This window comes from Ixodes scapularis, unplaced genomic scaffold (assembly GCF_016920785.2).
Source record: "Ixodes scapularis isolate PalLabHiFi unplaced genomic scaffold, ASM1692078v2 ptg000058l_1__unscaffolded, whole genome shotgun sequence".
Lineage (NCBI taxonomy): Eukaryota > Metazoa > Arthropoda > Arachnida > Ixodida > Ixodidae > Ixodes > Ixodes scapularis.
The window spans coordinates 1-26815 of record NW_024609900.1 but is presented as its reverse complement, the minus strand read 5'-3'; the positions used below and the strand labels follow the sequence as shown (position 1 = coordinate 26815).

The window sequence follows — 26815 nt, the reverse complement described above, 5'->3', positions numbered from 1 at the left end:
TGAATTCGCCCCTAAAAGGAAAGAAAAGAAGGGGGAAAACATGTATCACATTATGACGAGGATGCCACCTGCATACCATACATTCTGGCAAGCTCTCGTGACTCTGCACCGTTTGACGGCAGTGGGCTGCGCACACTGAGCGAAATTGTCAGTTGTCAGTCGATGTTTCAACTACCTCGTTTCATCAATGGAAACGTCAAATGAAAATCACGTTATCCAGAATGCATCACATCATTTGTCACTTGCGCAGTGGACTGCGTAAATTACTGGTCGATGTTCTGTTCTTGAGGCAGAAAATATTGAAGAGAACCACACTCGCGAAAGCTCACAAACGCACAGTTACCGTGTCGCCTACTCCACACCTCGCCGTAACCGCTGGTTGTACTAAACTGTACGATGGTCACCGCGCGAATGCGCGGCGTCCATTTGCGATCCATGGCCCATCGCGCTCGTGCGCGTGCGCAAAAATTTGGTGAATTTTTGCCGAATTTTCGCCGAACTTTCCTTCTAAATTTCGACATGTGCGGAATTTTGCCGAATCTGAAGTTCGGCAGATTCGGTCCATCACTAACTTTTACGGCGCAGGAAATAGACACCCTAGCAACGACGCTCACGCCGGATAGGCTGCTCGGCAACGCGCGGGAACTTAAATTTCGGCCTCGGACAGCGCGTGTATATAACCCCCCCCCCCCCCCCCTTCTCCCGCCTGCGTTCACGCCGCTTCACGGCGACAGTGTGCGGCTGCTAATTACAAAACTATTAACCCACTTAGCCCTCCCCCCCTTCTACCCCCGTAAACGCCGCTTTGCAGCCGGCAACCCAAGTCCCGCTGTCCGCCATGCACATCTATAAATAGAGTCCCATACGATTTAGTTCAGCGATGTTTCGTCGACAACATTTTTCTTTTTTAGTGTTAATCGTAAAAAAGAAATGTCGTAAATACCGCCAAATGCCTCGACAAAACAAAATGCTGAGGAAAAAAATAAATAAAAAAGATGCCCACACCCTGGTTAGAACCTGGGTCTGGGTCTGCTACATATGAGGCAGACATCTTACAACTAAGTTACGATACCGCTTCGGAAACTCGCATTGTAACCACTGCCTATGTTGACGGCGGCAGCGCTTATCTCCACGAACCAGGCAATCCGGCGTGAGCGCTGTTGCTAGAGTTTGTATCGCCTGCGCGTTAGAAATATCCCCCCGCGGGTCGGGGGGCGGTGCCCTTGGTATTCCTTGGGCGCCGCCGGCCAGTGTTTGCCCTGCCCAGTGGCGGCTGGGGGGGGGGGGGGGGGGGGGGGGGCAAAACACATGCCTTGCCCCCCCACTCTGAGAACTGGGGGGGGGGGGGCAAGCGCCCCCCTTGCCCCCCCGGTTGGTACGCCCATGCTGACCCACTGACTTAAAAAAAAGTGCTACATCAAACTAACCCGCCATAAACTTTAACATGCTTCTGCCATATGGGATTCTGACCAGGCGCACAACAGTGCTGCTCGCTTCGTTTAATTTTCTCAGATTAATCGCTTTCCACTGGCAGAAAATTAAAATATCATGCCTAGTTACAAGACTTACCACATCACGGGACACTTGCTCGTCTATCACTGTTGACAAATTTGATCACCACCATGGATAGCTGCACGGTGATTTCGGTAGTTTCATACTGGTCCCCAAACCCCTGTCCGCGGATAGCCGTAGTCTTGACGCGCTGCCCGCGGCCAGCTTCCAGCGAAGCCTGCTACAACTACCAACGCAAAAAATAAACGCGTTAAAAAAAAATGGCGTTGTGACGCTTATTAAACGCTCACATGAAGATAGCAGAAAAGACTAGAGTTATATATTTCGTTTTATTTTTCTGCTTTACATTTCCATATCTATATTCCGGCCCTCGAGACTGAGACCGACCTCTAATCCGGCCCCTTAGCCAACACGTTTGGAAACGCCTAGCCTTCACGAAAGTAATCCCTGGAGAAGGAGAACAACAGGGACAAAGGACAAACACAAAACTCCCAACAACAGCTAGGTGACTGGTGCGCGACCGAAAAAATCCGCCTGGTCCGGGTATCGAACCAGGGACCTCTCCATTTCCAGTGGAGCGCTCTACCAACTGAGCTAACCAGGGGTTAGATGTCAGTAGAAAAAACGGGTTTTTATCAGCTGCCACCAGTCTAACACCAACAAGGGTGAAGCTTGCATTTAAAGACTATGATTATAATGCCATTAAATGCAAAGGTGCAAGCGAGCTGGACAAGAATGACGAAAATAATCCGTGGAGAAGGGGGAGAAGAGGGACGAAGGTCAAACATAAAACTTTAAACAACAGTTAGTGTAACTGGTGCGCGACCGGAAAAATCCGCCTGGTCCGGGTATCAAACCCGGGACCTCTTCATTTCCAATGGAGCGCTCTACCAACTGAGCTAACAAAGGGTTAAATGTCAGTAGAGAAAACGGGTTTTTATCAACTGCCACCAGTCCAGCCCGCTTGCACCTTGGCATTTAATTGCAATATTATCATATTCTTAAAATGCAAACTTTACCCTTGTTGGTGTTAGACTGGTGGCAGCTGATAAAAACCCGTTTGCTCTACTGACATCTAACCCCCGGTTAGCTCAGTTGGTAGAGCGCTCCACTGGAAAAAGCGAGGCCCCGGTTTCGATACCCGGACCAGGCGGATTTTTTCGGTAGCGCACCAGTCACTTAGCTGTGTTTGGAGATTTGTGTTTGTCCTTTGTCCCTCTTGTTCCCCTTCTCCAGGGATTATTTTCGCCATTCTTGTCCAGCTCGCTTGCATCTTTGTATTGAATTGCATTATTACCTCACCCTTAGCACAATGATACAAAAAAAAAGGGGGGGGGGGGGCTTAGCGCAGATTGCTGATTTTCTCCAGGACCTAATATTTTACGAGCCTTATACGAAAGTCATGTTTTTACCAAAAACCTTGTGTACGCGTTTTTCCTTTTTACGGCAACATGGGGCTTATATGACGTCTTTCAGGCACTTCACTTTCCCTCGTCGGGATCACTCATATGAAGTTAAACGCATCACATGCCACTCATCTCGTTATGCGTAGTCATTCATACTACGAAAATAATCGATCGGAATAACCAACAATTACACATGACTACTGAAGATGATCTAACAATATTTTATGAACACATCTGCAGCGATAATCACATCAAGTTTTTTGCCTTGTCATATTTGTCTGCATTTTACTTATGTTTATCTTATGCATCTTTTTTTTTTGTGCATGTTTTGTACATTTTGTGCTGCCCTCATGTTTACATGACTTGTTATTTAATCACTTTTTGGTTCATTCTTCTGTTCTTTTGAACCCCCCCCCCCCTCCCATTATATAATACTATCCCGTGAACGGTATTTAAAGTAGTTTTAAAGATTGAACAGTTACAAGGAAGTGTTTTTTATGGGTGTCGGTTTGTTTTGCATAAGATTTTGACGTTGCTACCTTGCACCACACATGGTAGGCGATACGCCTATCAATATTGTGCAAGGTAGTAATTATAGCAGTATTGGTTTATAATACTGACACTACTCGCCTCGTCGAAGCTGTAACAAGAACGGTAAAAATAAATCAACAATGAAGAGCTACTACCATGCATTCTCTAGTACCCCGAGGGCCGACGGCATTACAGAGGGAACTGGGTTGTACGAAGAATAAACTTCCATACGGCACGACAAGGGCAAGACACACATCAGGCTACGACACTGTGCTAAGGTTAATACTGGTCCGGAGTCGACATGCTTAAATATTGATGCGTTTTTCCCCCTCCGGGTCGTGCATTATGACTAGACTTTCACGTGACGTATTTTGTGAAAGATATTGGCTGATGATTTATGTATAATGCAAGTTTCTCTGTGAGATCAAAAAGCAGGCATTTGTCAAAGTGTGCTGCGCATGTGCATTTATACGTGTAAACGCTATCTAAGCCATTTTTTTTCCTTTCAACAATACGGTAACAGTGAACGATTATTGAGCGCGCTGAATTGTGGAGAGGGATGCGGGAGTGGCGGTTCCATCCTAATCAAATTTTCGCGGAATGAACGACTGCTAGTATTTATTATGTGCATACCTTAAGGTATGCACCTGTTTTATTCTATATATAGAATAAAACAGGTGCATACCTTATAGAATAAAATAGAATAAAATAAAATAGAGAGGTCGTGTAAAAATTATGTTTACCCTGAATGATAAGTTAGTGTGAAAGATCTCATAAAAGAGGCACAATCGAGAAATTATGAAAACCAGACATTTTTAGGTCTCCGAACGGTCCACAAAAGTTTTGCATGCTGTTCTGAAGATTATACTATATCTGAAAAAAATATACTTATATACTTCACGGGTCGCTCATCTTCAAAACAATATGTTTATCATTTGCGTCAGTTTATTTTACCATGAATAAAGAACTGCTCACGCCCAAAATCCCCCCCCCCCCCTTTCCCTGTTCATTGCTTACAATGCAGGCTTTACCAAAACGTTGGTTTTAATCACAATGGAGAGCAAGGATCAAGATGATTGAAATATGAATCTACATCACATCGGTTTTACTATATGATAAGAATCAAACCCTTCCCGCGAAGATAATCCTGAATCTTGTTTTACTATTTGTCTAATATGTAATGCTTTATGCGATGTACGCGTATTTGTTTTTTATTTAAAGCGAATAATCATCAAGCAAGAAATATTTATAACAGTCTGGACATCAGCAAAAATTGGTTTTCTTCTAAGCAGATCGGAGTACGTAGTGCCCTATTGCAAGCAAATCAAAATGCGAAAAAAAAAGCATATACACCATAGGGATGGGCAAAATAATTTTAAAAAAATGTATCGAAATACAAATACAAAATACTTCAACAAAAATGTATTTAATTACAAATCCAATTACATTTGTAGACAAGTATTTAAGTACAAGTACCAATACAACGAGAGTATTTTATAATCTTCAAATACTTTTAGAAATGCATTTTGTTCCCGTAGTCTGACATCTTGCACATAAATATACCCCCCCTCCCATTTTCCACACACATACACAAATAGACGCTGGTCAAATACATGAGATCCTCGAGTATAACGTCAGGGAACACAATGCACTATGAGTTCAGTCTCAAAGGCTCCTTTGAAGCAATAAAGCTTCTTAATTAAAGCAACACGTCGCTAATGCGACGTCTGAGAAATTAAATTTGTCAACCAAAAAGTCAGTATATGTACCCATCCCGTTCATTCCTTGTTATAGTGTTCTTTTTTTTTTTTTCCCCTTCGATGTTTAGTTTCGCGCTTTTTGCATATGACGATCCCACTGCGAAGAGTCCCTACGCATTTGATTGCAAAGAGCAGCGCCCAAAATTGTTTTGGCATTATCTGAAATACAAGTATTTGGAATACATTGTCAGTTTTTAAATACAATTGACAATTACGTTCTCCAATCTGTAATTAAATACGAAATACAAAACGCCTAAGGCATTTTAATTACGTATTTTAAATACCTGTATTTCAAATACTGCCCATAAGACCCGCAGAGAGAGAGAAAGGGGGGGGGGGGGGGGGGGCTTCTCAGCGGCATTTACTGAAAGAACGGAAATTGTTGCATCACGCCTTTAAGGGTGCTTCTTTTTTGTTTCTGGCTCCTCCCCCTCTTTTGTTTTTAAAACGCATGTTGGGAATTCCTCGAATCCTTGTCTTGTTATCTACCCGCCAATCGGAGGATATGACGCAGAAAAGCGCCCCGATAACGATTGGAGTGCCCGCGCTATCGCGTCGCCGTTCGAACGTCAACGGACGAGCCTCGGGCGCTCGCCACGCGGAACCGACGGTATACACCCGAAACGACAAGGCCGGGCGATGCGGGGCTTCGCGCTTCTCGGGATATTAGCTACCTGCGCCATCTTGGTACACCTGTCCGACGACGCTCTCGGACAGGAAGACAACACGCCACAGCCGCCGGGCCCGGTCTGCCCGTGCGGCAACCGGACGCTTTGCGACATCGTCAACTCCACAAAGCAGGAGGTAAGTTTAATGTTATATAGTTTCCTGGATTGTTTTTGGCGTGATGCCAGATCGGATCATGTTTGTGACGTCAAATCGCAAACTCTCCACACATATACACCACACACACACACACATACAAAAAGAAAAAGATACGTTTGCAAGTACGGCTTCTGGTCGCCGCCACCTTGATGCTGTGGGCAAATCGTCCGATAGTCAAGCATTGCTGAGGCCGGGAGTACGCCTCAGCAATGCTGGACTATGAGACCATCTACCCCCACCGGCAACAAGATGGCCGGCGCCTCGGGTCCGTATTTGCAAACGTCTATAGTTTTACGCAGTACACTCGAAAAGTCAATATCACGGCAATCAGCAAAGGCAGCTCGGCAAATGGTAATATTGAAGATATGTATACACGAACCATTAGTTATGAGTGTGGGACACTGAGCACGACGTTTCGCGCGATCACGTATCCTTAATTTTTCGGTCTATATAGAGAGACCTTTCCGGCGGCAGTCTCGAACGAAGCGAGCGGGGAAAAAATGCTGACTCACTGAGCTGTGGACGCGTGCGCAGCGTCCGATATACCACACAGCAGATCAACTGCGCATGCTTGGAAGGCGTTCCACAGCCCAGCAGACAAAGATGGCAGCGCGCAGAAGGCGATTTCTGCAAAGGTCTATAGACCAACGCGCAAACGAGGCCCGCGTTTGCCTACAAGGGGCGAGACCGCAGCGCGTGCGCAGAAACCAGATTCGTGCAAGGCGAAGCATCTGCGGAGGGCGTGGCTCATTATACGTTTCCGCTTCTTGTTTCGTGATTGGTTCTTCGGTCGTCCTTGTCGGCGAATGCCGCAATCTGATTGGCTAGTGGTGAGATAATGAGATGCGACCGGGAGCTCGCTACGCCCTGCGTTTCTCCAGCTGTCGCCGACTATAGGTTGTTTGCACATGACGTCAATTCGCCATTTTCTTGTTAGTTTGTTTTTTTAAAGAAATTTACTGCATTGAAGAATTACATCGTAACCGATTGAGATGATGTCAGCGGTGCTCAACGCATTTGAGGAGCATGTAAATCCTTGGAATACTCGAGTTTGTCACACCCAGACAGCTCACAACAACAAAATGGTGGACAAAATTACGTCAGTGAAAACACCCTATATACGGACGTATATCGGCATCATAACTTCTTTCGGAGGTTGCAGTGATTGGCTGGCTACCCGTGGGCTCCGTGGGACAGGTGACGCACGGACATTCTTTTACAGCGGTATATATGTACGCGGGCAATGCCGGTGACCATTTGATTTACCATCACCCTAGAATAAACGTGTGTTCGCTTTCCTGCAGAACGCGAGAGAGCCAATCACGGTCTAGAAAGATCCCGACGAATGACAAAACTCAAAATACGAATAGATCCGAAAAACATTACGGCTCCAATCCACGCTGTGAAGGTAGTTGGATAGCGAAGCTGTGGCATCACCTGCAACGATTGCTCACTGCACTACAGACCATTTTCGTGGCAAACGCCACCAGGTGGTGCTCCAGTCGTTGACGTGCCAGGGAACTTCCGGTTTATAGAAAAAATAAACAAAGGCCACCTTAGCACCGCTGCTTGAAATGTAGATGAAATATTTAACCACCAACTTTCCAGGTGAACGTCAAAAGAACGAAGGAGTTCGAGATCTGTTAAAGTGTTTCGAGTATTCTTGTAAACTAACTTGCCTCCTCCAAGATGTAATATTGTGCAGCCCAAGGCCCTCGTTCAATCTCCAACTTCGATGTCCGTGCAGCATTTATGCTTTCTAGCACTGGTGACATAAGCAAGCTCCACAGGCTTGCAAAGACTGTGCAACCGGAAGTCGCTTGGGACGCGAGCGGCAGTTCATGTTTGTAAACAGCAAAAGAATCTATACCAAATAACTGAAAGAAATGTAAATGCACTGTACTGTACCAAAACTTTTTTTTTATATATGAAAGGCTTCGTACGCTGCCATTGCCGCGGCAGGTAACCGCGAGCTTTACCGAGAGACGCATCCGGGGGAGCGCTACGTGCTTCGCTCTGTTAGCGGGGCTAGCGGCGTCTTTCCACACTTGTGCTCTGCCATTGCCGCGGCAGCTTGCAACCGCAATTGTTACTGAGAAACGCATGCGGGGAGCGCTTATATTCTATGACGTGGTTTTGACCTGTTTTGTGGTTTTTATATTGAAGCAAGTGTAAAAATCAAGTGATAAAAGATAAGGTGCGCGCGAACGGTGATAAGGCGCGCGATGATTTCCTGTCGACGGACAGCTTCGCTGTAAAAAAAGAAACAAAAAAATGCAACGATCGCAGGGACAGTGAGCAAGTGAAACGTCACGCGTGCACTGTCCTTTACGTTAGCTGGAATACTTCTATTTATCGCCGTGATTGGCTGCCTCGTGTTCTGCGGGAAAGTGACCTTAAGACGCGGTCATGCTGCTCGAACATCGTACAAGAGGCACGGTATTTTGGCTGCAGACACGATGGCAGAAGTATCTGAGGTCACGCCTGAAGCACGTTCTGTATCATCGCTTGCTTCGTCCATATGTACATGTCTGGAGGCAGTTTCTGTTTGATCAATGTGACAAGGAAGAAACAGGCCCCAGACAGTGTTGGCGGACTGTCATGACTTGTTTGTAGATATGATGTATTAGCGGCGTGACCTCGGCTTCACGGTCACAGACCGTTTCTAGGTGTTGCCAGAGAGATAACACCGATTGTAGCAGCTCCAAATAGATCCTCTTCATAAGTATACACGCCATGCGCGCGTTGTTTTGGCACCTACTCTGAAAATATGAATTGGACACGAAGGCTGCATCAGCGTTCGGCGTGAGCTCGGTTCGGCTCGTGTCCAATACGAGTGCCGCGTCATCAGCGTTCGGCGAGGAACTCGGATCCAATCAGACGCTTCGTGCCCGTGATGGGTGGATGGATGGATGTTTGGTTAACAGCCGGTAGCTTGCGCCACGTAGCCTCACTCTAAAAAAAAAGGGTGTCATGGGATACACCCAAAGGGGGTGTAAGTGCTTGTCGCATATACTGCACCCTTTGGGGGAATACTTGTACACCCCAAATATGAAAGTATGTGTACACCCGTTGGTGTGGTGCACATGTACACCTTTTTCTACAGAAATGTCACTCGAAGGGAACACAGGTACACCCCATTCAATGGTGTACGGCTGCACCTCTTTCTACACCCAATGAAATGAAAGGAAACACAGATGCACCCCATTCGAAGGTGTACCATTGCACCGCCTCATACACCCGCCTTATTCAAAGGGAACACAGGTGCACCCCGCTCAATAGTGTACCATCACTCCCCTTATAGGGAGTATTCACTGGCGGCCATATCCGTGTGCGCAGCTGCTGAGCGCGTGCTGTCGGCGAGCTTCCGCAGTCCTTTTGGAGCGTGCATTTAGCACCATCAAGGTCTTGGCAGGCTATTAATATGAGTTCGTTGTGAGCGTGCGCTCTAAACATCGCCCTCAAATATGGCGTTCAGTGAATACCTCCTATACTGCTCTCAAAGGGAACACAGGAGCACCCCGTTCAATCATGTACTGCTACACCTCTTTCTACACCCACTGAATTCGAAGAGAGCACAGATGCACTCGATTCAAAGGTGCATGGTCACACCACTTTATGCACCCGCTTTAACAACCAACTTCATAAACCTATTCAAGACATGAAAGAAACCCCCTTAAAAATGTATGCGCCCCGGTGAGTGCAAAACGGCAGGTAAACGGACACACGGGATTGTTTTCAAATCTCATAGAAGTTTATTAGGCAGCCAATTCCGTAAACAAGTACAACTTGCAAGCAATTCATGATACGCGAAGAGGTACGAAAAAGCTGTTACGCAACTGAGAAGATTACTAAGCAAACAGGAACCAGGGGTGAGTCTTAGGTAGCGTCTATTCTCGCAGCAACCGGCAGAATTATTTCCACGAAATTCCACCGGCAGTCGCCATTCGTTCATCGAACGACGTTTCATCGACAGCTCAGATTAGCTTTCCTATATTATCTTCTCTTTTTTGTTTCTTGTAATGAGCCGCCCCAGAGTCACGGTGTAAGATACACTCTTTAGGTGAGGACACGACGGGGCTAAACGGGCGGCGCGAGGAATCAGATAGTGGTCGTTCGACGGGCATCCGAAAGGTTGCATCATTCCGTTGCTACCGTGCCCGCAGCTGACAGTGTCGCCGGCGGCCAAACGGCGAAACTGTGTGAGAGCGAAAACAATGATCTCGTTGCCATGACACCCCGGTACACCGTGGTCTTTCTGCACGTGCGACAACCTTGCTGGAGCTCTGCGCGTGTGGTACATGAGGCGGCACGAGCCGTTTTGTACGTGCCCGCGGGTCGACGAGTCACCTGCAGGCGCCGCTTGAAACCATAGTGAGAGAGATTGAAGAGCGAACTTTATCGGGCACGTCGCGAGGAGCGCGCTGTCTTCACCTAAAGAGTATTATCTTACACCGTGCCCAGAGTGTACCCGCGAAGTGACGTGTACAGGTGGGACAGGTGGGTTAGCATTTTTGTAATGAGCCGCCGCAGACTGTCGCCACGAAGCGGCGTGAACGGGTGGTCTGGGTCGTTGAGCACGCGCCTCAAAAATACACGCGCGACAAAATGTCCGTACAGCGTGCATTTCGCGTAACGAGTGACGATGAAACGTTAGGGTCGATGAAACTTGTCTACACAACGTGTATCAACGAAAACGTGTTTTCACAAATCGCCGGGAGAATAATACCCGTGCCACACGGGCAACTCGAATGCCATTTACAACGAATGACATTTGTGTGATCGGCGAATCAGCTCGCAATCTGTCGCGCGTGAAATGCGCTACGCCCGGAGTGTCGCGCGCTGATCAGTGGCGAATCCAAGGAGGGGGGGGGGGGCGCCCCCCCCCCCCAAACAAAGTCGACCTCCCTCCCTCCCCCCTTCTCGAACGGCAATTTGACATTGACCTCCCTTGCGCAAGAAAGAATGGGAGAATAGTATCCTTAAAATTTTTCCGCCCCCCCCCCCCCCCCAAAAAAAAAACAAAAAAAAAAACAACAGAGTTTTGGATCCGCCCCTGGCGATGATTGGCCGTCCGCTCAAATGTCATTCGTTGTAAATGGCATTCCAGTTGCCCGTGTGGCACGGGTATAAGTCACTATTCTACCTGCAGTCGTCACATGATTGTAGATAGCTAATGGCAGGCAATTGCCGATAGAATTTCGCGGAAATTATTCTCCCGGCTACTAGAAAATAGACACTGGCTAATTCTAGAGGTAACCCGGAACGGAACGGTCAATGGTTGCAAAGGAGTAGGTTGCAGTGCACTTACGATGAAAATACCGGACTTGAAATATGTAATCCGCGAAATATGTCGATACGGGCACTGCAGAACCACACAAAAACGAAAAGAAAGGGGTCCGTGAAGATTCACCACGATGTGGCAGAAGCAGCAGTTTGCCGAACCGAACACTAAACGCATCACATGAATTCCTTGGGCTTTTTTGAAGAAATCGCTTGTTGCCGATATACGCGTAGGACTTTTCAAACACTGGAAATCTTGGTACATTCGAATACGTTGTCGCGGACGAAATCTACGGCAGCCCCGCTGGTCGCAGCAGGCGGGGAAGCAGACATTCCGAGGTCGGAAAAAAATACTACGTCATCCGTGAAACCTTTACCACATGATCACACTCCTGCCGCTACCCGCGCCAAGGCAGCGAAGTCGAGAGATGAAAAAGCCTCCGGTTCATTGGTCCGGCTCCTGCGCACCTTCTTCCACGCTTTCAGCTCAGGGAGAGAAAGAAAAAGAGTGGAGTAGAAAAATAGCAGGGGGGCGCCCTCGCAAAGTCTTATCTTCAGGGCAACCCAACAATGAACACAAGGAAAGTTTGACCCAAAGTTAGTAGTGCAGTGGATGCTGTCCGTGGCCTTGGCCTTCAGGTAGGTGCCGTGCTCTGCCTTATCTCTAGCTCGGAGACTGTAGTCACGTGATCCTACGCGGAGACCAGATTGGGCTAAAACAAGCACAGCATCCACTCTACTATCAATACTGAGTAAACAGGATAGCTCCATACTTCCTATTAAACTGCCCAATCTAAAAAGGGACCCCAAAGGGGGAATCCAAGCACAAGCTAGCTGATCGGGGCGCGAAACTATCGTGGCGGTGCACTGATACATCTAGAGGTTTTTAAGGGAGAGAAGGATGCTCATTTTCGGTGCACAAGCACACTGGCTGGGTAACGGAGGGTTCATCTTTCAGGAAAAGGGTGCATGTACGCCTAATGCACCCGACTACACCCTTTTTTTTACAGAGTGCTCTAAAAAAGACCAAATGGGCGACCACCAATAATGCTCGATGGGGTTTTGAGAATGGTCCAACGCGGCATTGCAGTGGACCTCGAGGCGTGCTTCTTGTTCCAGGTCATCGCCTTCGTGAGGGAGTGCAACAAGACCGTCTGGTCGCAGTTCGACTGGACCCGACTGACCAGCATCGTCTTGGTGGACTTCAACGACGCGCAGCTGTACTGCTACGCCCACGAGCGTGAGGTCGCTGTCATTTACTCCGGTACGCCGTTTACTCTCAAACGATTCAGTTTGACGAGGATAAGGAAATAGTCAGGGCTGTGCCAACTCTGAGAGCGATGTACCGTAGCGGCAGATATCGGGTGAAGGCCCGTGCCTTGTGCGCCAGAACCGGCCGCCAAAACTAGGAGAGGGAAAAAGACCATGGAGGGTCATTTCATGTCAAACGTTGCGCTCGACCCCTTCCGATTTAAAAAAAAAAAAAAAAATCAATGCCTTTTGTTGGAATGTCCGTAGGCAAGCCCTGAAATATTTTAGGCGAAAAAAAATTTGACGCCGTGAGCGCGGTTTTAACTCTTGAAAACAGCGTGAAACTAGGCATCACTCAATAACTGATGAAAAATCAGCTTTTTAGTGAAACACTCAACAATAGTTTTATAAATTTTGCACGGTTTTCGTCCTACAATGTGGTTGGGCTTGTGAAGTTGTGTTTAATTTAAATATGTTTTAAAAAAACTAATTTTTTTTTGAAAATTTTAACATTTTTGGTGTTTTATCAAACAATATGTAACTGCTCCCGGGACCTAATAGAATTTTTCACCGGCTGCCCTCCAGGTATATATTATGTAAAAAAAATGTTTCAAACCGCTCACTTAATTATCTCGCTGTAAACAAAAATCATGAAGCTGCAAAAAAGTGCGTTTTTGACGCATAAACAGCCGTTTATTTCACCTTGAGGTGGTCCAAGTGAAAATACTAACTATGGTGGGTTTGGAAGAACAATCGATAATCTTTTGATTCTGAAAGTTTGAGCAAGGTAATTTTTGTTTAAAGCGAGAAAACAATTTTTGAAGTTGAACTCCCGCACCAGAATCCGGCATCGCTTCTTAACGCCTCTTCACCGCACAGCACGCCACCTGCGACGATAGCTGACACGATTAGGTCCGAAGAAAGAACGGAGTCTTCTGCCGCTTCCCCTTGTCTGTCTTTCCGGTTGCAAAGGAAGAAACGGTTGGTATCGTGTAATAATCGGAGGTGCCGCCAGCGCGTAGCAATAGCAAGCCCGTTGTGCCCTTTGTTCCCGAGGGCGGCTAGAAACGCGGTGCCTAATACGGGCGGCATCAGCTGACGTGGACTTCTCCTAAAAGGGAAACGTGATAATATCGCCGCTAAACCTAGCTGTCACGCACACTGCGGCGAAAAGCGGAACTATTCAGCGACACAAGAATTTGCCGTTTCAAAGCCGATTTAAACACAAACGAGGCGAGAGCCTCAACTGCGCGCATTCGTTAACACTGCATCGCCTCTTCGTTTAAAATTTCCCGTTCACAGGGCTTTTGTGTTGCTGCCTACATCTGTCCTGACGTCGAGAAGAGAGAGGGATTGCGATGTGTACGTAAGAAACAGCTAGCTTACTATAGCTTACTAGCTTACCTGGCAGCGCTAAGCATTTGCTGATATCAAGACAGTGGAAGACCACAGGAGGACACAGCCGCGCAAAACGGTCGAAATAGGAAAAGCCATAAAGCAACAAGAGTAGAAAAAAGCTTCTTCCCTCCAAGATGTACCCGACAACTTGAGTTCTACCTGCGCGCGCACACCGTGACACCGTCGCACGCTTTGTCGGGCTCGACAGTGGCGCGGTGTCCATAGGAGAGGAGCAGGTTCAAGTTCAAAATGTTTTTTCCTCTTTAGAACAAAATTATTTTAATTAAACTTTAGAGAACAAAGGGAAACAAACTTTTTTTGTAGGAGTCAACATGTTACGTATTTTTCTTTGGGCCACCTCAAGGCAGGAATTAGCGGCTCTTTAAACGGCAAAACGCAATTTTGCACAAATTTAGTTGTTGTTTTTTCTGCAAGATATTTAGTTGTACGGCCTGAAACCTTTTTTGTGTACAGTATACTTACAGGGCTGTCAATAAGAGTATTTACAGTCGCATGCAGCAAAGCCATAGTTTGTAACAAAACTAAAAATATGCTAAAGTGCTTATATATTCCTTATTTTTTAAGAACTGCTTCGAGCATACAAAATTCCATGACTATGATCCTTATTACATATTAATCCAAATACTGTATGGTTTTTATGCCATACGGTATTGTGCCCCAACTCCACGGCAATCTCTGTATTGTCGGAAACTCCAAATAAATAAAAAATAAAATGTTCCAGTGTTCCGTAAAAAAAAAGCCTACTTTTCATCAATTATTAAATGACTCCTAGTTCCACTTCCTTTTTACGAGTTCAAATTTCTGCCATCACCCCATGAAATTTGTTTTTCGTCAAAATATGTTAGAGAGGCCCCACAAACGTTACGGTGAAGAGCCATCAATTTTATTTTAGGATACGGAGGTGGCCGTGGGACCTTTGGCATGGCATGGAGAAGTCGAGCCGCCCTCGCGTACTATATAAGGGCACAACGGGCTTGCTATTGCTACGCGCTGGCGGCACCTCCGATTATTACACGATACCAACCGTTTCTTTCCTTGCAGCCGAAAAGACGGACAAAGGAAAACGGCAGAAAACTCCGTTCTTTCTTTGAACCTAATCGTGTCAGCTATCGTCGCAGTTGGCGTGCTGTGCGGCGAAGAGGCGTTAAGGAGCGATGCCGGATTCTGTGCGAGAGTTCAACTTCAAAAATTGTTTTCTCGCTTTAAACAAAAATTACTTCGATTAAACTTTCAGAATGAAAAAGATCATCGATTTTTCTTCCAAACCCACGATATTTTGTATTTTTACTTGGACCACCTCAGGGTGAAATAAACGGCTGTTTATGCGTCAAAACGCAGTCTCTTGAAACTTCAGGATTTTTGTTTACAGCGAGATATTGAATTGAGCGGTTTTAAACATTTTTTTATAGAATATATAGCTGGAGGGGCAGCTGGTAAAAAGTTCTATTAAGTCCCGGGAGCAATTAGATATATTTTTTAATAATATAACAAAAATGTTAAATTTTTCAAAATTTTTATTTAATAATATTTAAATTCAAACAAAACTTCCCAAGCCCAACCACATTGTAAGTCCAAAGCCGTGCGAAGTTAATAAAAAATATTGTTGGGTGTTTCACTAAAAAGCAGATTTTTCATAAATTATTGAGTGATGCCTAGTTTCACGCTGTTTTTAAAAGTTAAAACCGCGCTCACGTCATCAAAATCTTTTTTTTCGCCAAAAATATTTCAGGGCATAGTTACGTACATTGCGGCAAAAGGCCACAATTTTTTTTTTCTTTTTTTTTTTTTTTTTAGAAATCGGAAGGGGTCGAGCGCAACGTTTGAGACGTTTGAAATGGCATAGCCTCCTCTATACGGAGAAAGCCTGGCACATCGACAACGGAGCCATAGAGCGCGCGGCCGCAGGAAAAAGGAGAGGAGGAGCGCGCCGAACGTCGACCAGTATGGTAGCGCAGAGCAGAAAGGGCAGACCTAGACAGCGAGCGCTTGGGTCATGAGCGGCCGCACCCCGAACCACGCTTGTTTTTGTGTTTTCGTCACTGTCGTTTTCGTACTCCGGGAGAAACGGGCGCGGCGATTCGAAAGGGCGCAGGGAGAAACGGGAAAGGATGGACGTTGAGTTTCTCCTCTCCACGATAGCGACAAGAAAAGAGAGAAAAAAAAAGATTGTTTCTGCGTTTGGCCGCTCGCTCTTTTGTGGCGCTAGCAGACAAGGTTCTCTCCGCTCCCGTTTCCTCGCCCCTTGTTTCCCATTTACGGCGGCCGTCTTTTCTCGCGACGCGCCAGGCTTTCTGCGTATAGAGGAGGCTATGGAAATGGAATGACCCTGGGGCGTTAGGATGATGGAGCCAAAACACTCCGCGGCCACTTCTTGAAACCCTTCTCTTTCATTTGTTGTTTAATTGCAAAAACAAACAAAAAAAAAAACAAACAAAACAAAAAAAACACGAGCGTAACGACACGTCACGTAGCTGGGAGAGGAAGATAAGCCACAGAGACCAGCCATAGTTTCTTGCGTATAGGATAACGTGGCTTCCACATGAAATGGCGCACAGCTCGCGTCCCGCTAGGCGACGGTGGCCGCTGAAAATATCCGCCTGATCCGGGATTCGATTCCGGGACCTCTCCAGAGTTAGCGGAGCGCCCTACTAACTGAAGTGGTCGGGAGCTGACAGTCAGTAAAGCAAATTAACAGCTCAAAGTGAAAGCTTGGGCGTGTTGGTATAAGGCAGGATGAATTGTTAAGGCGTGATAAAGTTAACAGTTGCCACCAGTCCTGATCATAACCAGGTGGGACCCTCAGTTTCGTTCCCAGCGTCTCTCCTGGCTAACTCGACGGAGCAAACGCACTGGATCAAGAAGCAGCTGACCTACGCGGAGTCCAACTTCCTGGATGGCATCAACATCGACTTCGACGCGCCCGTGGACAAGGGAAGCGCCGAGTCTCGGGCCCTTGAGCAGCTGGTGAACGACACTGCGGTTGCCTTCCACACTCTCCTACCCGGGTCTCGGGTACGGAACTAACGCGCGGCTCTTTGCACCACGCCGCTGTTATGGCGCTGCTGTCGCTGCGACGCATGGGCAGACGATTCGCTTTGTGCAAATCTGATTTGTGCGCATGCGTGGCGCCCACACCTGGTGAGAGAGAACGCAGGCTTCTTTGTAAACATGCGCGATAGTGCATGCATTACTAAAATTTAAAATACAAAAAAATAAAGGAGGACCACAGATATACGACACGGTTTTTCATTGTGTTTAAAAGGGTACTTCGGCGTTTTCTTCATAGTCCCCTACTTGCCTGAAAATTGGCTAAACAGACCAATAAGCATCGCTGAAATGGCAACCCAAATATCGGGTCAAAAATTACAGTTTTGCCCCCACCTTGTTTTTCAAGGTGAAAGTCTCTACTGGCAACAGTGAAAACGTGACGTCAGGGGAAGGCAGGGTTCCACTCTTTGGACTGTAGACTGTGCTCTTAACTGATTACAAGCAGTTTCGTGGTGTCCAAATGAATGCTTTAAAAGCTCGCTCCAGCACCCACTCAGCAGCAGCACGAAACAAATGCCTGGCATAGTCCATTTTTAGACTGCCCGCTTGACCTGCAAGCCTTCCTTGCCCTGACGTCACGGCATTAAAAAGCGCGGGTATATTTGAATATTGGTTTGTTGGTTTTGGCACCATTTTCCCTTGCCGATTTCACAATAACCGTTCCCCCCCGAATTTCGCGACACTAAATAGCACACCGAAAACGGTGAAGGCCGGTGGGTGATTCCGATAATAGAGTTAGTTGGGGTAGCTCAGGGAAAATCGCCGGTGTACCCTTTTAAAGTTAAGAACCCCAGACGTGTCGTATGCGCCCTTTTTGTACTCCTAGCTTAGCTTAAAACATTTTCTATTTGTAATACGTCTAGAGGACTTCCAAGGAAAAAAGTTATAATTACTAGGCGCAAAGCGTTAACTAAATAAAAAAAAAGTAAGAGCTAATTTTTGTGCAGTCTGTTGTATTAAAAAAAGTTTAACAATTAAAATTTTATAATTATCACGATATAGCAAGCTAAAAGCCGTTCGTGTTCCATAAAACAAATTGTGAAGCGTTTTGAAGAAAATCTGGTTTTTCCTCAATTATTGATTGATGTCTAGCTTTGTGCCAATTTTAGAAATTCAAACCACGCTCATGCCATAAAAAAAATAATAATAAAAAATTCGGCGAAAATATTTTAGGAAAACTTTAGGGGGACACTAGCGGGGTATTTATGCTCGCCAAGGTGTTCATTTGTACATGACATTTCAGAGCCCAACTACCCAGAACACAATTTACGACTCGAAATTCGTTTCTTTCGGCCCGAAAACCGCCGATCGAGAACTGGCCGGTTTGAGTCGCGCTCACTCTCTTCTCCGTGGTCACGTGCCGTTTTCAGTGATTTAGACACAATCACCAAAGATAATCAAAGTCGTGGGTCATCGAAGGCACGCACTCAGCGCTAAAAATAGACAAAATATATCATGCCCATTTTTTTTTGTGCCTTGTAAAAATCTGCAAATACGTTGATTAAAAAAAAAAAGTTGCACAGCTACGTGATTTTTGGGAACTTTCTCCTCTATATTTCTTCTTCCTCCCCAGTTCAATTTCAGTTTTGAGATGTTTCTTTTTTTTAGTTTATTCAAAATATACGGAACACTGTTGCCAAATATTGATTGGGTAGTCCTCTGACACCATAATAAATCGCGTGAAAAAAAGATACTTGGGGTAAAAACCCATCAAATTTCTTTTAAAAATCGGAAATAGTCGAGCGCAACGTCTGGGACGTTTGAGATGGAATGACGTGCTGAGAATGCGGAGAGCAGGTCGTCTGCTTCTTGCAGAAGTTGCGGTGACGTCAGAACAACGCCGATCTCTTATTGGCTGATTGAGGAAAAAGAGTGGGTGGAGCTCAATGCTAGATACCTCGAGGTCCACCCACCATATTTTTCAATCAGCCAATAAGAGATCGGCGTTGTTCTGACGTCACCGCAAAATCGGCGCAAGAAGCAGACGACTGGCTCTCCGCATTGCGCCACGCCTGCGCCAAGATGGTTCTAGACGAAGCAAAATAGATGATATTTTAATATTGTTGACCCTAATACCTAAAGAAGGAAGAGGGAAGGAAATCAATACAAATATTATTTTACGACGTTTCTACTCACCGTATACTGTGTTTCATTTTAGACGAGAGCACAGTCGGGGACTCAAACACAACCGCGAACACGCATACTAAAACCGAAACTCACGGAATATTCGCTGCGCATGATGGATTAGCCGTTGAAAGAACGCGTACAGAAAGGTGAAGCATGTCATGATGTCACGCTCTGACGCCGTTTGACTGGCCCCATCGGGTCGCAGCAACGGCTGCGCTTTTACTTGTGATATGCAGGACCAGAGCAAAATGTTCGTAAGTTTTGCGTAAGTTACGAATTTCGTCGTAACTTACGCGAAACTTACGAACATTTTGCTTCGGGAATACTCAAAAGTTCGTAGCTTTGTCGCAAGATAAATTTACGAACTTCTTTGTCGTAAATTAGTTTTAGCAATATTGCCTCAGGGTGTTTGACCAATACCACCTAGAACACAAGGCCTGCGCGTTTCCTCCTCTAAACGTCATCACTAGTAGATCCCCTCAGCGCCCCCTAGCTAGCCCGGATGAGCAACATCGTCTGCTACATCGTCTGCTCCATCGCCTGCTTCAGTGGTTTGTGTTACAAATAACGAAACAGATGCTCACGCCGAGTGTCTCTTGCAAATAGCATACGATGAAGTTAGACGTTCACGTGGAGCGTCAAATGCATGAGCGAAATTTCCTTACTACTGCGCGAAGGGCTCAAAAGCCCTTCGTTGGACGCTGGACGCTGACACTGGACGCCATTTTCGAGGGCGCTGTTTATAGACGCTTTACACACGCGCCAGATTGAGCCGCCATAGCCGCCCTTCTCTTGTCTTACCGAGATGCCGAGCCACTGAAGCGGGCGTTGACGGGTATCCACAAGGGCCTATGCTGGGGACAAGAACACAGTAGCATCTAAAATGGCAATAACCTGTACTGCTGTGGTAATGATGAAGTGAAGCGAACGAAATAAGAGGGAACAAAAACTGAAGGTTAGTTATGGCGGCGCCCATGCACAGCTGCTGTAAAGCGTTTATACCTCGGGTAGCTGCTTCGAAGCGTTCTACCGCAGAACGAGCGCGCGCGCTAGAAATGCGCGTCTCAAAGCCAGGAGCGCGTGCTAGCTCGCGCTCCTGGCCGAGGGAGCGTTCGCGTGCACGTCGCAAATGCACTGGAAGCTCGCTATCAGCTCGCGCTCAGCAGTCACGCACACAGCTGCGGCCGCAAGTGAATGCGACGTAGTTGCGACGCGGCCCCTACTCTCGTCAAGCTTCGGGGTGTTTGCCGCTTGGGGCGGGTCGGGGATCTACTAACGAAACGTCATGCGCAGGCCTTGTCTTCTAGGTGGTATTGGTTTGACTCCCGATGAGATCACTCGTTTATCATGTCTGCCACAGGCCTCCGTGCAGTGGCACTCGCGTCGCTCGCTTCAACAATTCACCGTCTATCACCAGAGGGCGCGCGCGCGTCGAGCTAGCTTCACCGTTTAGCATCGGAGTGCTAGGAGCAGCGGCTGACACGGGGGAGTGCCTGGGTTAGAGCGATAGACTCGTAAATTATGCTCAGTCCTAGGGAGCCTTCATGTGCGCTTTGCTAGGGTGGTGCCACCCTTTGTAATACCACTCGCCGACAAACCAGCAGCCATTTTGGTTCTCGGCGATAATCCGTGGGGCTTATAACCCTCCCGGAAACAAGCACCTTATCTCACGAGTTCGGGGCAGCGTTGTGGAACCCACGGAGGGAGGATTAGCATTTCCCCCCTCGGATGGAGGGACCGATGGACTCAAAGGCCACTTTCCGGCGCACGGGAAACGCACAGGGAAACAATGAGCAACAAAATGGCGGTGGGGGAAAGGGAAACAGGCAGTTGGCATCACTGTATGCGAAGCGCACATGAAGGCACCCTACTCAGTCCTATTCTGAGGCCTAGCGACTTAGGTCTTGATTCTGAGCTAACCGTTCCCGAGCAGCTGTCGACTGAAAGAACAGCAAACTTTGTCTTAGATCTGCTTCAAACGATGCTAAAGGGGGTGTAGTTTTTATAATATTTACGAGTGGTTACTTTCGCAATTTCTTATATTAGAGTCTTGAGCTTGGTAGGTTCCTGAAACTGCGGAGGGGGGGGGGGGGGGGGGGAAGAAAGGGGGGTAAAGGGCTCGTTTATTTTCTTATTATAAACGTGTTTGCGTATTTGTTGGTTTTTTTTCTGGCATTTACAGAAATTATATTTACGTGCTAAGTAAACTACGGAGTGTAAAAGAAGGAGAGAGAGAAATGCTTTCCCTATATTGAGATGTTGCGCTCTATGATTAGATTTTTCATATCTTTTTTAGATACCCATTGTAAGTGGAGCTACTTTGACCAGAGCATTAGTTCTTTAAAAAAAAGGCTCTGTGTTTCTTTTGCGCTTCACCTATTATTATTAGAAAATGCAATGTGATTCAGTATCAAAATGGACCCTAAATAATTATCAAAGATAAACTTATTTAGCGGTGCAATAACCTTCTAATTTTTAAGTGATGATAACAGATGTTAGCATCTGTCCCCAAAGCGTCAGTGGCTGCTCAAAACCAATATTTTGCACACTACAAAACCTGATACGAAAGGTCTAATGCCGCTTCACTCACTGGATTAACGAAAACCCGTTTTTGTGTCGAGAGCATCTGCGACAAAAACAACGTTTCTTGCGGGTCTTTAGGTCACTTTCACCGCTCCGTGGTCACCGAATGGCGTCGACGGTTGTTTCTACAACTACTCTGCCATCGCCAACTCCTCGGACTTGCTGCTGGTCAAGGCTTACGACCAACAGAAAGGGAGCTTCGAGAGGCCATGCGCCGCTAGGCCCAACGCGGACTTCTTCAAGGTGTCTAAAGGTCAGCAAAGAATCAGCGTCCCACTACTAAGTGCAGCGAGCACTTGACAGCCTTAAAGGCGGTCAAACTTAAAGCCTGGTTCAGACGCTTGAGTTTGGTTGTGAGCGACTGCGTTCAAACCCTTTGTGAGTGTTTACGACGAGAGGACACACTGGCGCCAACTATCAAGTACTCTACCGTCGACTCAATAAGGTGTACATTCGAAGCATTGTTTATTATTTTGGGGCATTTTTTGAGGCACTATATAGCCATCATTTCTCCGTCTCATTCTTCCGTAGCTTCCATTTCGTATAAAAATAATGAAACAAATTATTATTTTTTCTCGCCGCCAAAGAACGTCGGCATACAATTCTATGGTAATGTTACAATGCAGCTTTTACTTTTTGTAGTCTTAAAAAGCATCTTCACAGTTTGTGCACGATAATTTTGGTACTTAATATTGTCCTAGCACGACCCAATTTGGCACGCATCAACATCTTGAACACCCGAGACAGAGGAACAAAAAAGTGGACAATACGCGCACAGGCTCTATTTTGGGACCTGTGTGCAGTGGCTTCACTAGGGTCAGCGGCACCCAGGGCTGAAACTTGCTATGACCCCCCCCCCCCCCCCCCCCCCCCCCCCCTCCTTCCCCTTTCCAATGACGCCACTGCCTGTGTGGGTGTTGTCCACCTTTTTGTTCTCAAGTCTCGTGTCTTCAAGATGTTACAAGAGTCCCCAGCTTCTCTGCACTTTCTCTGTTATTTCTTGGCGTGCATATTCCTTAAAGGGGCACTAAAACCCCAAATATAGTTTTTTTTTTTGTGTGTGTGTGTCTAAAGCGATGGAAGCTGTAGTCTAGAAGTTCTTTGCGCGACACAAGGGACAATCACAAGGGAGTAGACACGGACAAGCGTAAGAAAACCTCTAGGCTGCATCATGAACTAACTAGGCCAACAACAAGTTTTAATTAATTAGTTGTAGTCATAGACGCGTAAAAAATACCACAATGCGAAAAAAATATTTCCCCACGGGCGCTTGCGCCTTTTTATTTTTGGCGTTCTTCTCTCCCGGTTCTCGCCTCCTCGCTTCTTTTTTATTTGTGACGTAATCGATTAAAAAATTTAGAAGCTTTGTAAATGACATTCCTATAATATTTAAAAACGGCATTCGTAATACGTGTCTTTTTTTTAACGCAATTGCGAACGCACTACGGCCCTTCTTTTTGAAATACTGAAAATCGGATTCAGGAGTGATGTCGCCTCCTGGCTTTTTATCCTCCCTCGGAAAACATGGCGGTGCTCGACACATGTAGCACTGAGGATGATCAGCGAGTCAGCGAATCGAACGGAGTTCCCTTTTAGGTGCCCGACGACCTCTCAGACTTCGAAAAGAAAATCGTTAAACGTTCAAAACAACTGGGTTTGGTGCCTTTGTTTCGGTTGTGACCACTGATCTCCGTTGTGACTATACTTCGTTTCAGCTTCGGTCCGAGCGCGGCCGATGTTATGAGCCGAAGGGCCAATCAAACAGCGCAAAAAGCGCAGCGTCATGGCGTGATCTCTGCGCTTGATAGGACTAGCCGGCGGAGGAGAGCGCAGAGAGAGACGGCGAATACCGGCTGGTCCTATCAACAGCAGAGAGCACGCTCGACGGTGTGCCTCTTTCGCTGTTTGATTGGCCCTTCGGCTCATAACATCGGCCGCGCTCGGACCGAAGCTGAAACGAAGTATACCGGTGCAGCATTTTCACGCCGAACCGGCACGACCTGGCCCCTCGCGTCGCCCAAAAAAGTCCACTGCGCGTTCTCCTCGACCTCACATCGTTTCAAAAAATTTGAGGCCGCTGGAAGAGCCCTAAAAGAACCTCAAACTTAAAAGTGAAGCGTCGTCTGCTCACAGCGATAGGCAGCACGCAAGCGGTTGCTCGCGGGACGCGGGCTCGGAGGCGTGAGAGAAACTCGAGTTGAAGGACGAGTTAATCTTTGACGTCACTTCAGTGTCATGGATTGCGCGGGAACTTCAAATTCGGCTTTGGGAATTTTTTTTTTTTTTTTTACTTCACAAATACTGAGTTCCCGAGTTTCACATTTTGAGGGTAATGTCCAGGCATCGTTTTCAATCATTTCGGATAATAAAATATATATATATATCAGGGTGTCGAACCGGAACCGAACCGAACCGAAAACCGGAACCGAACAGGTATTTTTTCCGGAACTGAACCCGAACCCGAACCGTTATATTGTTATCGCGATGAACCCGAACCGGAACTGAACCGGAAAAAAAATAACGGTTACCGGCTCATGTCAAAACGGTTCGGCCACGCGCTGTTGACAATGAATGTGCTATCAATGCCATTTGTTTTTTAAGTGCCGTCAACTGACACACACCTCGCTTACATATTTTTCTTCTCCACTCAGTCTTAGGAATATAAACGCTGCATCCATGAATCTTGACAAACGCTGCATCCATGAATCTTGACATAGGAACCAGTATTGCGCTGGTCGCGGCTTGCACGGAAGAAAGAGAACTAAAAGGCTGTGCAAAAAAAAAAAAAAAAAAAATCGCGTCACGGGATTTTATTTTTTTACAATCTCGTAAATCCTAAATGCTGCTGTGTGCTCATTTCATAACACGTTTCTAGAACGCGCGAGTTCTTGAAGCTTGCTTCCATCGGAATGAGAAAAGAAAAGGCTGTGGAGTTTGATAATAATGCATCCGGTTTCGTATAGGCACTTAGAAGCTAACATATTTGTGAGACAGCGAACTCTTCTATTTTAATATTTATCCTATTACGTCCTTCTGGCGTTGCGTTCGGTGAAGTGTTTTTCATATTCCGTATCTTGTTTAATGAAAACTTCTTTAAGGGTCTAATTTGAGTTACCGAAGGCTAGTTCAAATAAAGAAAGCTGTATTTTCTCCCCACTGTTCCTTCAATTGCTTACACGCCGAGGTGGCGCGATAGTTAGCGAGTTCTACTTGTAAGTGGGTTTGTAAGGAGGTCGCGGATTTTACAGCTACCGCGTCGGACCCAATTAGATGAAGTCCGAATGCGTAAACGTCGGTGAGGTAACCTTTGAGTGCACATAAAGAAACCATTCCTGGTAGAAATCCCTGAGCCTTACACTACGATGTATCCCGTTTCGTATGTGCTGAATTCAGATGTTTTATTTGTAATTTATTTTGATGTTGCAATTTGTCATTTATAATTTCCGAACCGGTTCGCGGATCGAATTAATCGAACCGGAACTTAACCGGAACAAATAATTTTACCTGAACCTGAACCGTAACCGAACCCGTATTTTTTTTCGGTTCGACACAGTGATATATATATATATATATATATATATATATATATATATATATATATATATATATATATATATATATATATATATATATATATATATATATTGACCTGTCAGTGCCCCTTTAAGATCTGTAGAGTACAACTATTAAAGAGAAAATGAGCTTATTTTATGTTGCTGTTTCTGGTTTGTTGCCATGCCCCACGTGTGCACCAGAACATGTCTTCTTTCGCATGTGCATCGCATCCGGAACATAAACACACAAATTAGCACTTTCGAACTTATCACCATATTTATAAAAAAAAAATATATCTATATTATAAACTGTGTGAAATTTTAATTTGGCTTGCCACAAGCATTTCCAGGTTTTGTGTCCACTTGCACATTTCGTACTCAATAAGTCCCGATTTGAACCATTCGCAACATTAAATTTCATTCTAAATTGGGGATCTGATTGCAGAAAAAAGAGAACGAGAGCATAGAACCAACCGATTTTTATGCTTATCTTTTTGCAATAGCCCACAAGACCTTTTTCTGCACTTTCACCTGATAAGAGGCTTAACTCCTTATTGAGCCATTAAAACATTGTGGTTTCTATTTGTAATTCCCGAGTGAGACAAGCTTTTCCTTCGATACTTTCACAAGTCAAATCCACTAATCCACCACCTAGCCTGACCTTCACGATAAATGAGAGTGCCGTAGCGTGAAAATTTGATTTTTTAGACTTATTTGAAATGAGTTATATCCAGCCGTCCTACGCGGTAGAACGCCATTACGATGCTGCTCTCTGCCTTTGCAGGAATTCGGGAGTATCTGAATCTTGGTATCAAGAGCCACCGACTGGTCCTGACCGTGCCCTGGTTCGGCTATGACTATTCCTGCCTCCACATGACCGCAAAGGTAAAGTACCGCGCCTTCGATCATGCTCAATTGCAGCTTGCATCGCGTGTGGTCCATCACTTTCAGAAGAAAAAAAAAACTGTGAAGCGGTTTATCGGTAGACTTTTCACTCCCTCGTCTTTATCTAGAAACTTTCCTGCAAAATGCTTGGGAAAGCCAATAGAAATTTTGCACATAGTAAACTTCTGCCCAAGATAAGAACCATATCACTGAATTCACGAGAGAAAAAGCTATAGAAGTGCGTCAGCTTCCTTCTACATAAACACTCCCTAAAGCGGAGTACCAAGGTTCGTTTTAGCATCGCTGTCAAGTTATCTGCGCTCAGATGTCTGATTGTACAATAGACCGTGCAATGTTTTGAGTGTGCCAGTGTACTAGGGAGTTTCAGTATATTGTTTTAATAACAACGATGACAATCTACTTAAAATTCCTCTATGGCAAAAGGTACTGTGCCTTCTCAGGCTCAAGAGGTTTATGAAGAGAACCCGTGTTCATTCGTCTGCTGGCATCTGTAGTAGATGATAGGTTAAGCACCCAGTGTAGATGCTCCGCCTCAAGTGCGACCTTTCTGCCCTTGATAACACCGTCTAACGATCAGCCAAAGCCCATGGAGGGCGACAAACGCGTGCTT

General features: G+C 46.0%; 1 protein-coding gene and 1 non-coding gene across 2 annotated transcripts; one reads left to right on the top strand and one right to left on the bottom strand.

The window, feature by feature from the left end:
* Nucleotides 1–2043: 2043 nt before the first annotated feature.
* Trnas-gga lies at nt 2044–2116 on the bottom strand. The gene has a single exon. It is a non-coding gene; the product is annotated as a tRNA-Ser (tRNA).
* Nucleotides 2117–5740: 3624 nt separating this feature from the next.
* On the top strand, nt 5741–26184 carry LOC115313855 (di-N-acetylchitobiase; the record flags this gene model as incomplete). Its single annotated transcript, XM_042287621.1, is given in 5 exon segments — nt 5741–6013; nt 12437–12581; nt 16791–16999; nt 21824–21998; nt 26084–26184. Coding segments are annotated over 5 exon segments (795 nt in total), but the record flags the coding sequence as incomplete, so codon positions are not given.
* Between the last annotated feature and the right edge of the window lie 631 nt (nt 26185–26815).